Genomic DNA, 14,717 nt, shown 5'->3' on the forward strand with positions numbered 1-14,717 from the left:
AAGAAGCACTTCCGGATACACACCAACACGTGTTATCGTTGACTAGTGTGTATGGTTAGTGTTCTTTCTTAATACTTCTTGACTTTTATCTACTTTATAAATAAAGCACCGAAAGCATACTTAGTTTATTTTGTTTAGGAAAAAATTATCTTGCGGAGACGATCCAAGTGTTCGATAAAGTCAATATTTTAGTGTTTGTCACATATATTGATATTGGTATTTATTAGTTAATATGTGCATTTTCTAAATTTTATAAGTTTTTAAACCATGTTCTGACAAATCACTCATTGAGGATTGTTCAGCGATGAAAGCTTAATTGGAAAAGTTTACTTCACAATCACACCCTCGCTGTACCTGTGGTATGAAGTGAGCTAACAAGTGCGAGTAACTGTCTTTTAATTAGCACACTTTATTAGTGAAAGCAACCACGCAGTCCATTCAGAGGATGATTGAAACATGTCTGATTTTGGTTCAGTGAGAAAGAGCTTAAAAGAATATGCTTGTTATAGTCATGGGTTTAATTTAACCTGGCAAAAGTACATATTTATTTGGAAGGACAAGCACATCTTGTCACACAGTCAATGCCGTTTCCATCTATAAAATATAAGAGATGCTTTGATCTCTGTTGTTTTGTTTGGATTTTTTTTTGGGGGGGGGGCGGGGGTAGCTGAGTTTCACTGCTGTATTAGCCTGTCCCACCAAAATGTACACATCAGTTCCTATGTGTTAATATTATCATAGTTATGGTTCCTGATGTCGCATTACATGTTACCTGTCATTTATTTTTAAAAAGTTGGTTCTATGGACTAATTTACTGCAATGTTTGAACTATGAAATATTTGCAAAAAGTTGCCTAAGATTTTCTGTTTGTCTTGTTTAAGGAATTTTATACTTGACAGTTATCAACATGGGCCGCAAAAGACACAACTGGAAAGCTAGAGTTCAGACTGAAACAGAGATAGACAGAAGTGAAGAAAAAAAAGTAAGTACTGTTTTTTATATGCATGTACATCAAAAGGGTTTACTTACTACTTATGGCCACTACTTTTTATTAATCATCATTTGCAGTAAATCCTTGTTTGTACATCCCTTTTTATTTTATTTTTTTTTTTTTTAGATGTGGTGCCTGTTTTTAGGGCTGGAGTAATTCATTTTATTTTCACCATAGTTAAAAATTCAGCTTGCAGCACCAAATAATCAACCATTGTTTCAGTCCTACATCAGTGGGATATGTTAACTTGAAAATTGTGCTGTTGAGCTGTCAACGAACTAAACCGTAATTGTGTTTGTTTATACAAATCTTGAAAAAAAGTTAAGTTTTGTGCACTTGCATGGTTTGCAGTAAATGTTCCTTAAGAGGCAATAATCTACATAAATTTTTTTCTTTGCAGATAAAACTAGATTTACCTGAAGCTAATGAAGAACATTATGATGACAGCAATGCCTTAGTTTTGCCTTCAAGGAAAAGAAAAACAAAACAATTGCAAAAATGTGAGCCAACTGTAAAACCACTAACTAAAAAGGAACGGAAGACACTTCAGAAAATAGTCGCCACGAAGGAGAAAAAAGCAAAGGTAATGCTTATAACTTTATATTTTTAACATGTGTGTCATTGACTTATTTTGAAAAATAATATCTGTCAGCAGTTGATTGTTTGAAGTATTTGTCAAACAAAGAAAATAAAAGCTTTGTAGGAATTGCTTATCTGTAATAATAAGGAATATTTGTAATGCTCATAAAAACCTAAGTGTACACATTTATACGTTCTCACACACACAAAATTTCATACCCATGTATCTCTAACTGTCCAGAGCATAACTCATATGTTAACAATTAACAGCAGTTGAAACCCACCCACCCGGTCTCCACAAAAAAACCCCAAAAAAACCTAACAACTAAATAACTATAAATTACTGTGTTTCAGCGAGCAAGTCTACTGCAGTCACTGCAGTCTGTTCAAGCAACTGAAGAAGAGCTAAGATTGTTTACTAGCATATCTGAAGTCCACTCACAAAGGTTTAAAAGGTGCATTATACTGTTCAGCATTGTTCTCTTAGCATTATGTGAATTTTCTAAGCCTTAATCATCGAAATTCTTTGCTTAAAAAATCTTTTTTCTAGCTTCTGCTTATTTTAGCTTATTTTGAAATTCCTCAAACCATATGGAGTCTTCATTGCCTTGTAGTGGCTTTGCAGCAGAATGTCATCATTTCAAAGTTTGCTTTGTCCTATGACCAAAAAACGCCCCTTGTTCACCCAGCAACATTGGGTGTGTCATTTATCAGGAAGGGCAGAATGTAGGAGAGAGTTGATCCTCCATAGTGCTGTAAACATGAACATGGCCACTGAATATTATACTAAAGCTGCTTGCTTTTATGTTTCTTAAATCCAGAGGTTTGTGCACTCGTTACCTGAAAATGAATTTCTGTTTTTCATTTTACTTTGATTTCATTTCTCAAAATAGTGCCTCTTGAAATATGCATTGTCATAGTACAACTTTATGTTCAGCAAGCTTTTGGATGTTGCTGACCCAGAAGATAAAGGTACAAACGCCATTCGTGGCAGCAAGAAAAAGATGGCTGTGAGCAATGAAAAAATACAGGAGGAAGTGGAAGAGATTGATACATCAGACATGTCAACTGATGACGAAGAAGAAAATGAAGAAAGGAAGCAGGCATCAGGTAGAGGAAGATTCTGATGGTATTTTATACATAGCAACAGAATATTTATTTTATGCACTTATTCTTCTTGATTTAATTTATCTTCAACGGAAGTGAATAAATATTAAAAAATTTTGAAAAAGGAAAAGTCCTTTTTTTATATAAACAGTTGTGCAATGGTTAACTGGGAAAGGTGTGGATGTATTTGAATGGTTAAAGAGAAGATCTCTGTGGGCTGTCCTTCTCATTGCTCAGCATCAATTAATACTCAGAAAATCATTTAATATCAACATAAGTATTCTAGTCTGGTATTATTTACACGAGCAGTGAGAATAATCTAACCAAATTTTGTGTTTACTTTTTGCAAAGATGAGCAAGAGGGGCAGACATTGTCCAAAATGGACAAACAATTTTCAAGTGATACATGCTTGAGTAATCCATCTGGAGAAAAGGTTTGTAATTGATTTGTGTAGGCCGTTTTTGTGACAGTAATAATTGAGGAGCAAAAAGGTTTCTACAAAAAGCAAGGTTTTTTGGTATATACTTAATATGCTTAATGCCTTGTGCATTTTCTTACCTTTTCATGAACTCTTTTTTAAAAAAAAAAATCTGCACTAAATCTAGCAAGCATTTTTTATTTATTTATATATACACTGCTATCTTCAACAAGTTAGCTTTTCAGTAATCTTGTAATTTAATTAACTTGCGATTTATTATGCCTTTGTATTTCACAGACATAGGTTTTAGAAAGCAAGGATTTGTTGAGTATTTAAACAGTTACTGTAAATATGATCTATGAAATGTACCATGATCTAGTACATGAAATGGCATTTCAGGAATCTGTTAATTAGTAACAAACTGAACTATAATGAAACAAGCTTCCTGTTTTCTTATATTCATTTATCCATTTAAGGATAACTATTCTTGTCTATTTTTTGTGAAAGGTTAAAATAAATCATTTACTGAAAGACTCCCATCCTTAAGAATAAAAATTTTTAGTTTAAATTTATTTTAGTTTGAAGCATAACAGAGCAGCCAGAAAGACTAGGTTTATGGTATAGTTCTGGATTAAAAAAATGCTAATCAATTTAAATGAAAATAATTGGTGAGCAGTATTGCATATGCACCTTTTTGTATGTCCTAATTTTAGGTTTTTGCACAGAAAACAGATCACAGAGAAACAAATGTTGACAAAGAGGAGACCAAAAAATTGATCAAAACTGAAACTGAAGCTAAACCTGCTGTACATATTCCTTTGAGCCGACTGCCAGAAATTGAGGTGAGTTTTGAGCTGCCATCAGATTGTGTCAAGCTTATGGTAGAGACATGCTGATCTTTTTTTTTTTGAGAAAAACATCTACATTTTATGCTTAACCAATGCTCTGCGTGTGTGCATGTGCGTTTTCCTAAATATCTGTTCAGTCATTCCTTGTTCTTTGCCACAGGAAGCCAGACAAAAGCTACCAATTCTCGGCGAAGAGCAAGCAGTAATGGAGTGCATTAATGAAAACCCCACTGTAATTATATGTGGTGAAACTGGGTCTGGAAAAACAACACAAGTGCCTCAGTTTCTTTATGAGGCAGGCTATGCGCAGTAAGTTCTTACCGTCACTTTCTTGCTTAACAAAAAATATTCTTATAGTTTCATAAGGAGGAATTGTTTATGTGTGTCTTCCAACATTACTAAGTAGAACAGATAAACAACTACTTTTATGATAGTTTTATGATGGTTAGACAGTCTTCTACAAAACAGTATTATGTTTGTAGGATCCAAACCTTTTAGTTACATGGTTTGAGTCCTTTTTTTCCTTATGGTATATTGCCATAAATAAAGAAATGCATGATATTATTCAAAATCTTTCAGGTTGTCTTTTTTATTAAAAATGATTTTATGAAATAATTTGTTTCTCTGGTTTTCAGTGGTGGCGGCATAATTGGAGTAACAGAGCCACGCAGAGTAGCTGCTATAAGTATGTCTCAGCGCGTTGCTACAGAGATGAACCTCTCCACAAGGTATGTTGCATTCATAAGTTTGTGTTAAAAATATTATAATTATTTAAAGATCACAATGATTTTTTAAATTAGATGACAGATTACAATAATGCTACTTTTGTAAAATGCAGGCAAAAAGCAAGATCTTGAAAGCAAGATTTGTTTGAAATTTTCAGAGAGGTGTCTTATCAGATTCGGTTTGAGGGTAATGCAACGCCTGATACACGAATCAAGTTTATGACAGATGGCGTCCTGTTGAAAGAAGTACAGCAGGTAAGGACAGATGAATGATAATGTTGGTCAATGTGGTTCTGTGTGATTTCTTGTAAGAAGATTTCATTGGTTCAGGTGGTTGGTACAGATTTTTTTTCTGTTTTTGGCATGTCAATTATTGCCATGGAAAATATATTTTTAGGTGCAACTTAATATCTCAGTAGGAAGTAGAACAAGTGGTAATGTATAATTAGATATAAAAAAAAACCTATGTGGGCTATGTCAACTACATTTTATTACTAAATATTTCTACTTAAATTACATCATTTAAAAAAAACTTAAATAATCTTGACATGCATTGAGAGAATAACAAAGAAATGTAATGTTTCCCTGACACTTTTGTAATGGGACTTAACTATTCACATCTATTCACTTCTAAACAAAGGTAAGTATGTACTGGTAATTTCTGAATTATTCTATTTCAGGATTTCCTTTTGCTGAAGTATAGTGTCATCATTGTTGACGAAGCCCATGAAAGGAGTGTGTACACCGACATTCTTATTGGACTTCTGTCTCGCATTGTACCACTTCGAGCCAAGGTTCATAGCTCTTCCTTTGTTCATTTAGTTGTTTTTCCTCATAATTTGTTTGGATTCATAGCTTTTTATATCTGGGAGTTTCACATTAAAATTGTTCTCCTTGTCTTTGCAGATATAAATACATTTCTAAATTTGAAATCAAAGTTGTTTAACAGCCATTCAAAATTCAAGCCATTCTATTAAAAATTTGTTTTTCCTTCATATATTTTTTTCTTTTGTTATCTTCCTCACTCAGTTCCTTTGTTCTTTCAAATGTCCGTAGGATTAAATCATGTTCATTCATATTACAAACAGAAAGGGAAGCCATTGAAGCTGATCATCATGTCTGCCACTCTGAGAATTGAGGACTTCACAGAAAACAGTCATCTGTTTCGCGTGAAACCTCCAGTAGTAAAGGTAATTAAAGCGGCATCGGTTAAAGATCACACTATCTCATAATTACCACAGAATACAAAGGGGATATGAAAAGGCAATCTTTTGGACTAAATTATTTTCAAATGAATTAGTTCACCACAGCATACTACTTTGCCAGCAGTGAGTGAATAGCACTATTATGTTTACACTTTTCATGCCTTTCTTACCTGCATTTTCATTCCTTGTGACAGGTCGACAGCCGTCAGTTCCCAGTAACTGTTCACTTTAACAGACGTACGCCATTTGATAACTACCTTGCAGAAGCATACAAAAAGGTAAGACTTCAGGGCAGATGCATGGTTTCACATGCACATTACTTCAGTGATAGTGATAATGAGCTGTAGGATATATGCTAACTTTTTTGATACAGTGTGCATCATTTAAAAACATGGGCCTTTTATGCAAACACATAGCTTCTTGAATATGTTAATACAGGCATGCAAGATTCACCAGCAATTACCTGAGGGAGGAATTCTTATTTTCGTGACTAGTCAGCAAGAAGTACAGACACTCTGCAGCAAGCTGAAGAAAGCTTTTCCCTACATCAAAGGACAAGGTGTGTGTGTGTGTGTGCCGACACATACAAGAGTATGCATATGATTTGAAGAAAGGAGTGTGTATATGTGTGATGATTCATGACTAATAAGTTGTTTAGTTTGGGGAATAAAGCATGAAACATGTTAAGAAACCAAAGCACACAAAAACTTGAAGCAGTGCTTCATTATGCCTATTTGTGTTTTTTGTTGCTTCCTAGTGGAAGCAAAGCCGGAGAAGACAGAGTCTCGTAGAGAACGAAGGAAGAAAGAAGAAGAAGAGAAGAAGATTATGCCTAAAATTGATCTGAATAAGTGAGTTGTGAATAAATTCTTTTTAATATTCTTGGATTATTGCCTTGTGTACTATTTTAACAAGACAACAATCGCAAAGTCTACTCCATACTAACTCCACTGCACAAATATTCTTCTAAAATTTAGCCAGAGCTAGTTATTGTTGTTATAAATGAGCTGTTGAACGGATGCAGAAATTATGCCAGTCAAAGACTTTATAAGTTACACCTTTTTATTCAAAACTGCTCAGATCATCTACACTCACACTTTCTGCTCAGGATCATTTTGTTTTGTCATCCAGATTTGTAGTATTGGATCCATTCTTTACTTTTCATCATGGATTTTGTTTCGTTCAGATATTCAGTTCAGCCCACTGATGATGAAGCAGAGATGGAGATGGGAGATGATTCTGACCTTGACTTTGACCACAATGACATTGAGACTGAAGAGGAGGATGAAAAGGATGTAAGTTAAGATTTAGAATGATTTCCTGCAGCAGATTAGAGCATAACAATCGTAGTTTTAGGTAAATAGGCATAGATATCATTACTTACTACTAATGTAATTTTGCAATGTAAATGTAGCATATGACATAGATGTTTTTAGGTGATTACTTCTTTTACACATTGCAGAATATAGCATACATTAGTTTAAAAATTTTATCCACACAGATGGAGGAGAGTGCGGAGAATGACATCCAGAAAACTGTTCAGCCTCTTTGGGTTTTGCCACTCTATTCTTTGCTGTCATCAGAAAAGCAGGCTCGGGTAAGTATCATAAACTTCATGAAACACATATTGTAATGACCACATTCAGAAATTGTATCAGCTGTCCCCCTCCCTTCCCTGAGGAAGCAATCAAATAGTTTGTGTGCATATTTTTTTTTTTCTGCAGGTGTTCAGACCTTCACCAGAGGGTTGCCGACTGTGTGTTGTGGCTACAAATGTGGCTGAAACGTCTTTGACAATTCCAAATGTTCGTTATGTTATTGACACAGGAAAGGTAATGTAGAATTCTTAGTTTCTTTTTGTGATGTGATTTTTTTTTTCTTTTTATTGGTAGCATTGATTCTTCTCTGAGATGTGGGCAGATCTATATTTTTTTAATGGATTCTCCTTAATCCTCACAGGAGGTTCTCAGAATTACATTTTTAGGCAGTTTAAAAAAAATCTATCCTTTATATGTCTGTTTAAAGGCAAAAACCAAATACTATGACAAAGTGACGGGTGTGTCAACTTTTAAAATCACCTGGGCATCTAAAGCTTCTGCCAATCAAAGGGCAGGTAGAGCAGGACGTGTTGGACCTGGTCACTGCTACAGGTCAGTTCCAGATTGTGTAGAATAACCATTGAGCTTTTAGCCTAAGTACATGTGAAAAATTCCAGTGCCAACACCATCTTATTTCACCCCAAACTCACAGTATAAATTGTATTTAGTAACATAGTTCACATTCAGCAAATAATTTAAAGATGCATCAGTCATTCAGAAGTGAAGAATTTTGGGGGTATGTTTTGCTGCTTCAAGAAGTGGTTGCTTACAGCAGGTGGAACTACAACAATCACACTAGTTGATTTCATAAATCTTTAAGTACTGCACAGAGTAAGACTAAAACTTGGGATTCTATTAGGTGGAGGTATAGTAGCTTATCTTTCTCATTGTTTTGTCACATATAATTTCCAGATTGTATTCGTCAGCCATGTTCAATGACAGTTTCCCCCAGTTCTCTCCCCCTGAAATAACAAGACGGCCAGTAGATGATTTAGTACTGCAAATGAAGGACATGAACATTGACAGAGTGGAGAATTTCCCTTTTCCAACTACACCAGATTCTGAACAGATTAAGGTCAGTAAGTTCAGAGAATTTATACAGAATTTACCCACCATTTATGTGGCTACAGAATAATAGGATCTTGTTAGTAAGCTGAAATAATGGCTCATCAGCTTACTGCGATTTCAACTCTTGAAAATAGCCTAGGGTTTGTGACCAAATACCTGAAATTACATAAAACTGGTGTGTTTTTTTTTTCAGGCTGCAGAAAAGCTGCTAATTTCCCTTGGAGCTCTTGAGGAGCCTAAAAATCAGAAGACTCTGGATGCCAAAAAGAGAGGTGAACTTTCTCAATAGGTTAAGAAGCATGCATGTGCAGGCATATGTATGTATGTGTGTGTGCATGTATGCATGCATTTATATGTGTATATGTGTGTGCATGCATATTTTTATTTATCCGTGTCTGGAGATGTTCTTTTAAGCTTGTACATTATACAACAGCATCAGCTGCCAAAATTACACCTCTGGGACGAGCAATGGCATCATTTCCGGTGTCGCCTCGCTACGCTAGGATGCTGGCCATGGGTCACCAGCAGGGGCTGTTGCCATACGTCATCGCAGCAGTTGCTGCACTGTCTGTAGATCAGCTGTTCATCGATACCCGTGCATCTTCTGACGCAGCAACAGAGGCAAGTGTTGCTATCCTGAAAATGGCAATATTGTTAGTTACCACAGAAAATTATTAAACTAGTAGGACCTAGGATTTTTCTCTTTCTTGACCGTAGATCATAGGCTTTTGCATTCTGCGCCTCTAACACAATTCTAGGCAGTTTTCAAATATTAAATCTTAGCACTGAAGCCCGCTGTTTATGACTGAATCACACATTTTATAAAGAAATGAACAACACACCCATATGTATACATACTTGCACTAATATTTAAGTTTTGTTTTAAAATACTTTGTTACAAACTTTTCTGTTTCTTCTGAGTAGTATGCAAATTGACAAAGAGTTGATTTTCATCTTGTATCATCTATACCATCAACTATCATTGCTTTGTGCTGGTGTTTTTGCACAGGAGAGCAGTGATGTGCAGAAGAAAATACAAACAATTTGTAATGTCAAGAGACTCTGGGCAGGTTCAGTGAGTATGGACTTTTGTATGTGCTTATGTTATTGGAAATCTTATGTCTTCTCTTCCTCCTCAATCTTATAATCATAGGTGCACATGTGTGTTTGTGTGTGTGCGCATGTCTGCATGTGCATGTGTTCATGTCTCTGTGAATGTGTGTGTGCTGGGAGTTGGTTGTTGGGGACTTTGAACACTTTGATATTTTTTTTTAATCCTAAAACATATTTTCTGCATATGGTACAATCACTCTTGAGATGCACTTTCTTCCTACTTTTCTTTTTTAAAATATTGTTATGCTTTTTTAATTAATCTGTCCATGCTTTTCCCCCAAAACACATTCTAACAGTGTTATATATGTTGTCCTGTAATAGTGAATGACTCACATGATATCTCCAACTGACCCATATTAGCTGCTGAAAGTACCTTCAAGAAGCTTTTTAAAACTTACTCAGACATTTCCCTAACAATCTTCTTTTTGATAGGGTAACTCTCTGTTGCTTGGAGACCTGATGGTACTGCTGAAGGCTGTGGGGGCCTGTGAATATGAGGGTCTTTCTCCACAGTTCTGTGACCGCTATGGTATTCGTTTTAAAGCTATTAAAGAAGTTCGAAAGCTGCGCACACAGCTTACAAATGCAAGTGAGTTTACTTGAGTTGTGTTTGGTTTGGAATAATAGAAGAATTGCTTATTTTTTAGATGCATTGATGAACTGAGAGGGCGTTTTAACATATATTTTACTAGTTTTTGAATTGGCTAAACACTTACCTGGATGATTTTTCAATGCTCAGAAAAGAGTATTTATTTGTGTGCTTGTAAATGAATATCTTTTTCTGCTTCAGCTTTCACAAGCTTTGATATTAATAAAGCAGCTGTGGTTAAAATACGTTTTTCAAAAGACTATACTAATTTTTCTGCAGTCAATATGGCCTTACCAGAGGCAAATTTATGCGTTGATCCCAAACTCACTCCACCTACTGATCTTCAAGCAAAGTTATTGCGACAGATAGCACTCAGTGGACTCGCTGATCACATTGCAAGGTTGAATTTATTAGAATTTCTTCAATGTTCAAAGAAAACTTTTTGTGTATTTTTCTCCATATCTTAAAGGTTTTTACTCAGTTAATTTCACATAACAAAATTGTTTTGTTTTGTTTAGTTTTTTAAATATCCCTTAAGTCCTCAAAATCATTTTTTTTTTCTTTAAAAGTTGAATTTACCTTTAATTTTAACATTATTAAACATGATAGAACAAGAGTTCTAAAATAGCATTATTACATAATTTCATCTGTCTGTTTTTTTTTTTCTTTTCTTAATATCCATGTTCTCACATTTATTACACAGATTCAACCCACAGGTGCCCACTGCAAGTGATGCAGATTCACAGAAAAAGAAATATGCCTATGAAGTAAGTGTGTGTTTGCACTCGTGTGTGTGGGCATGCTTGCGTGCACTCATGTGTTTTAATGTATCCATGCATGTAGGCAGAGGGATGAGCTCTTTGTCATTAGAAAATAAACATTGCTAGTGGTAAAAGAGTTATCACTTATGACTTAAGAGTTTTGTGTATTTTCTTCTTTGTATTTAGTAAACAACAGCCAACGAATTCCTGTAAAATATGCTGTAAAATATGTTGATATTTTACAGTGTTGTGAGTTTGAGGAAGCTGTGTACATTCATCCAACATCAGCTCTCTACAAGAAAAACAAAGAGTTTGTTGTGTACCAGAACATTCATGAAACTTCACGACCATACATGAAAGGTAGGAAAACTACAGAAATAAGAAATAATCATCAAGCATTCAGAGTTGTTTGTTATCATTCTGTTAGATACTTTATGTGTTTTATAAGTAATAATAATAAAATTGAATTTCTCAAGCACATTTCCTTGTGTAGATGCAAGCTCAGTGCTCGTTTATTTGTTCTTACTGTAATCTTGTTGTAGCACTGTTGTCTGCCTTGATGAAAATGTTCATAGTGCTGGTAATCTTGCTTTAAATTATTTTGACCCAGCAACTGGATCAAAGTTTAGATGGTGTAAACTGCTTCAGAAACACACCATTCTAACATTCTGATTGAAGTGGTTTTTCTTTATTGCAGGAGTGGTTGCAGTAGAAGAAGAATGGCTGCCAATTTATGCTCCTAGTTATTGCACATTCTCCAATCCATTGGAGGATCCTCCTCCATCATGGAATGCTAGCTTAGGACAGGTCATGTGCTACAGGACAAGCACGTTTGGTGAGGAGTCACACTTTGTTTTTGGTTTTGTTTTTTCTAGTTTGCCTGAACAGCAGGAATGAGTTGAACAGGGCTGGAGATAAAATAGCAGGAACATAAGAGAAGCAAAGTTTGAAGTGGGGAAAGTTTTGGGTAAGATTCTGACATGATTCTTTGAAAGGGTTGGATTCATTTGGGAGACAGGGCTGAAAGACATGAAGGGACAGAGAAAGATGAGAGAAGCAACAGGCAGGAGAAAATGAAATAAAACTTTTGAAGAGACCTTACTAAAGAGGAAAAATAGGTTCCAGGTGACAAAAATTAAAAATGATCAGTTGATTATATTTGAAAGCAAGCAAAGAGATTTTAAAAGAGTTTTTTCATTTCCCATCATCCCTTCAACTTTCTTCCTTCCACTACCCTCACACCCTGGAGATAGCAGGTGTCTGGTAGCTATTGTTCCTTTTTTCCTAGGTCGCTGCTGCTGGAAGTTACCAGCCGTGTGTGTACCATATCCACCAGGCCTGGACAGATTCAAGTGGTTTGCTCGGTTTTTACTTGAAGGTCAGGTTCATGCAGCACTGGGCAAATATACACCTGACTTGCTAACAACACCAGCAACTATGATCAAACCTTGGGCCAAGTGAGTACCTTGTTTCAGACTCATTAAAAGACATTCAGTATATCACTAAAATGTACAAATGCAAACTTAGGGGCAGATTTTTTTTATTGACTCCTTTGTATTAAAAAAGGATTATCAGCATGAGAATTACTGGTCCGCTGAGTTGAATTTTTTTGTTAACCTATTTTTCAATGTAGTTCTTACCTGTCTCCCCACATGACATTAATATGCCATTATCCAGACATATCTTAATGTTACAGAATTTCCTCCTGGACAAATATTTTGATGTTATGTTGATAATCTTGCTTTGCTTAATGTGAAAAGAAATATAAGTAAATTAAATGCAGATGATAAAATGAAAAATGTGGTTAGATTGCAGCCCCGAACAGAAGTTCTCCTAAAAACTCTTGTATCCAGAAATGTGGACTCTCACAGTTCACTTCTTGCTGCTTGGGATAAAGACCCTAAATGTAAGTTTATTTTTATGCACAGACAGTTTTTCTAGTTTTGAAAGAAGTACTTTGTCTTTCTCTGGAAGCTCTTTGTTCATAGGACTAAAGGAGAGATTGCAACAGACTGAAAGCATTTTGTTTAACTTCATTTCTGCTTTACAGATATGCTGTCCGCGTTTCTTCAGTGGCTTCCAGAATCAATGCACTTCCAGGTGGTGGAAAACTGGCCACCAACAGTCAAGAGCTGATCCTTTATATGTGAAAATGGATGTGCATTCAACAGTAAACATTCAACCAAAGACATATACAGCCTTTTGAATTTCACGAAACGTTTTATCTTTGTAGGAGTAAAGCGGGAAGAAATTAGAGAGGCATTAGCACCTAGGGCACAAGCAGACAAATAGCATTGCCCCCGTCCGTGGAAAAGATAGATTTAGAAATAGCTGATCTGTTATGATTAATTATTTGATGGTCGACCATTCTAAATTCATACAAGATTGTTTATGACAATGGCCGCCTCTTAAAACGGTTGGTCGAGCTAATGCTCGATAAAATAGTATTACATATCCAGAAACTGCTTCTTTCCATCCTGCTTTTCCAGACTGAACTGATAACATCTCTGTGTGAAGATTTCTTTCCATCCTTCTTAACTTTTGCCTTCCTTTACACTGTGCACACATTATTGGTATGATAGGTGTGTCTAATCATATAGAAGATGGTAAGAACATTAAGATGATGCAGAAAAGCTGATTTCCAGAGGTCTAAGTTAATAGCATTAACTGATTGTACAATGAAGGTATGATGTGCAAGTGTGAAAGCTTGAAAGAGGGAAGAGAGAATGTGTGTGTACATATAAGAACGCATTGAAATTTGAAGTGTTTGTATGTTTGACATTAACAGATATAAAAAAAAATGAATAAAGCGTCAAATGTAATGCTTATCTGATTGTTGTTGACGTATCAGTGAGCGTGTGCATCATACTAAACTTTTTTTTTCTCAAGATTTAGTCTCCTACTCTTAGAGATGGCAGTGCTGTTATGACAATACCTTGCTGTCACATTCCTGTACGATGAAATCTGACAGTTATTCATTTATGTCTGCTTATTTAAGTCCGTTGTCAGATAAATGATGCGGTTCACAAAAGGCATATCGGTCACAAGTCCACACCTACACCGAGTTTAGGGAAGGGAAGTCCCTGGCGTTTCTTGCAAGTTTTGTCACCAAAGTATGACCTCACTAATCCGGGTCCTAAAAGACGCAGTTTTGTACATCCTGTCAGTTTTGCGGGGGCTGTCACCTTTCGTGTCCCAGCTTCTACGCATGCCTGCAAAAGAAGCATCACGTCACCTACGGGAACTAAAAGACGCAGTTTCGAGGGTGATGTTGAAGAGTCCTGTTTGATTTTCCAGCTGGCGGCGCTTCGGTCGGAATCTGTGGATCATCTTAAAGCTTCTTTTCCTTCGATCCTGTAGGCGCCAGCATGCGGGCTTTTTCACTCTCACACACACCTCTTCCCCGTTCATTAAATTCTGTAAATGATGCGATTTCACGGTTTCCGTGCGAGTCCGTTAACAGGCTTTGGTGGCGCGTGTCAACAGGATCTGACCAGTTGTACTAGAAGGAGGCTGGGAGTGGACAGACAGGCTTCCGCGCTATCCACCACAGCCCAGGATCGTCGCACATCATCATCGACAGGTTTTGTCGTCTCTTCTGCACGCGCGGTGACGAGAACAGCAAGGATGCGACACCATCTATAATATTCTTCTAGGCTTTCTGCTTTTAACCCTACCTCCGCACAGCCCCACTCCCATTACCGTTCTCGTCAT

The 14,717-nt window shown here is 36.1% G+C and overlaps 1 protein-coding gene across 3 annotated transcripts; it reads left to right on the top strand.

Moving 5' to 3' along the window:
• The first annotated feature begins 2 nt into the window (after nucleotides 1–2).
• On the top strand, nucleotides 3–13,831 carry LOC112561034 (probable ATP-dependent RNA helicase DHX37). Of its 3 annotated transcripts, none has more exons than XM_025233173.1 (31): nucleotides 3–54; nucleotides 882–982; nucleotides 1,392–1,574; nucleotides 1,925–2,025; nucleotides 2,508–2,680; nucleotides 3,029–3,111; nucleotides 3,810–3,938; nucleotides 4,105–4,253; nucleotides 4,580–4,672; nucleotides 4,828–4,924; nucleotides 5,350–5,463; nucleotides 5,758–5,859; nucleotides 6,069–6,152; nucleotides 6,313–6,433; nucleotides 6,632–6,725; nucleotides 7,061–7,169; nucleotides 7,376–7,471; nucleotides 7,599–7,706; nucleotides 7,900–8,024; nucleotides 8,385–8,547; nucleotides 8,734–8,812; nucleotides 8,974–9,161; nucleotides 9,550–9,615; nucleotides 10,086–10,242; nucleotides 10,522–10,642; nucleotides 10,946–11,009; nucleotides 11,249–11,363; nucleotides 11,701–11,838; nucleotides 12,292–12,460; nucleotides 12,812–12,909; nucleotides 13,054–13,831. In XM_025233173.1, exons 2-31 carry the CDS (start codon nucleotides 908–910, stop codon nucleotides 13,137–13,139), a joined length of 3,480 nt encoding a protein of 1,159 aa, XP_025088958.1. In that variant the 5' UTR covers nucleotides 3–54; nucleotides 882–907; the 3' UTR covers nucleotides 13,140–13,831. The 3 variants fall into 3 exon arrangements, with proteins under 3 accessions (XP_025088958.1, XP_025088960.1, XP_025088959.1); XM_025233175.1 differs by having other exon boundaries at nucleotides 3,822–3,938; XM_025233174.1 differs by having other exon boundaries at nucleotides 9–54; nucleotides 900–982.
• Nucleotides 13,832–14,717: the final 886 nt, after the last annotated feature.

This window comes from Pomacea canaliculata, linkage group LG4, assembly GCF_003073045.1.
Source record: "Pomacea canaliculata isolate SZHN2017 linkage group LG4, ASM307304v1, whole genome shotgun sequence".
In the NCBI taxonomy this organism is placed as follows: Eukaryota; Metazoa; Mollusca; class Gastropoda; order Architaenioglossa; family Ampullariidae; genus Pomacea; species Pomacea canaliculata.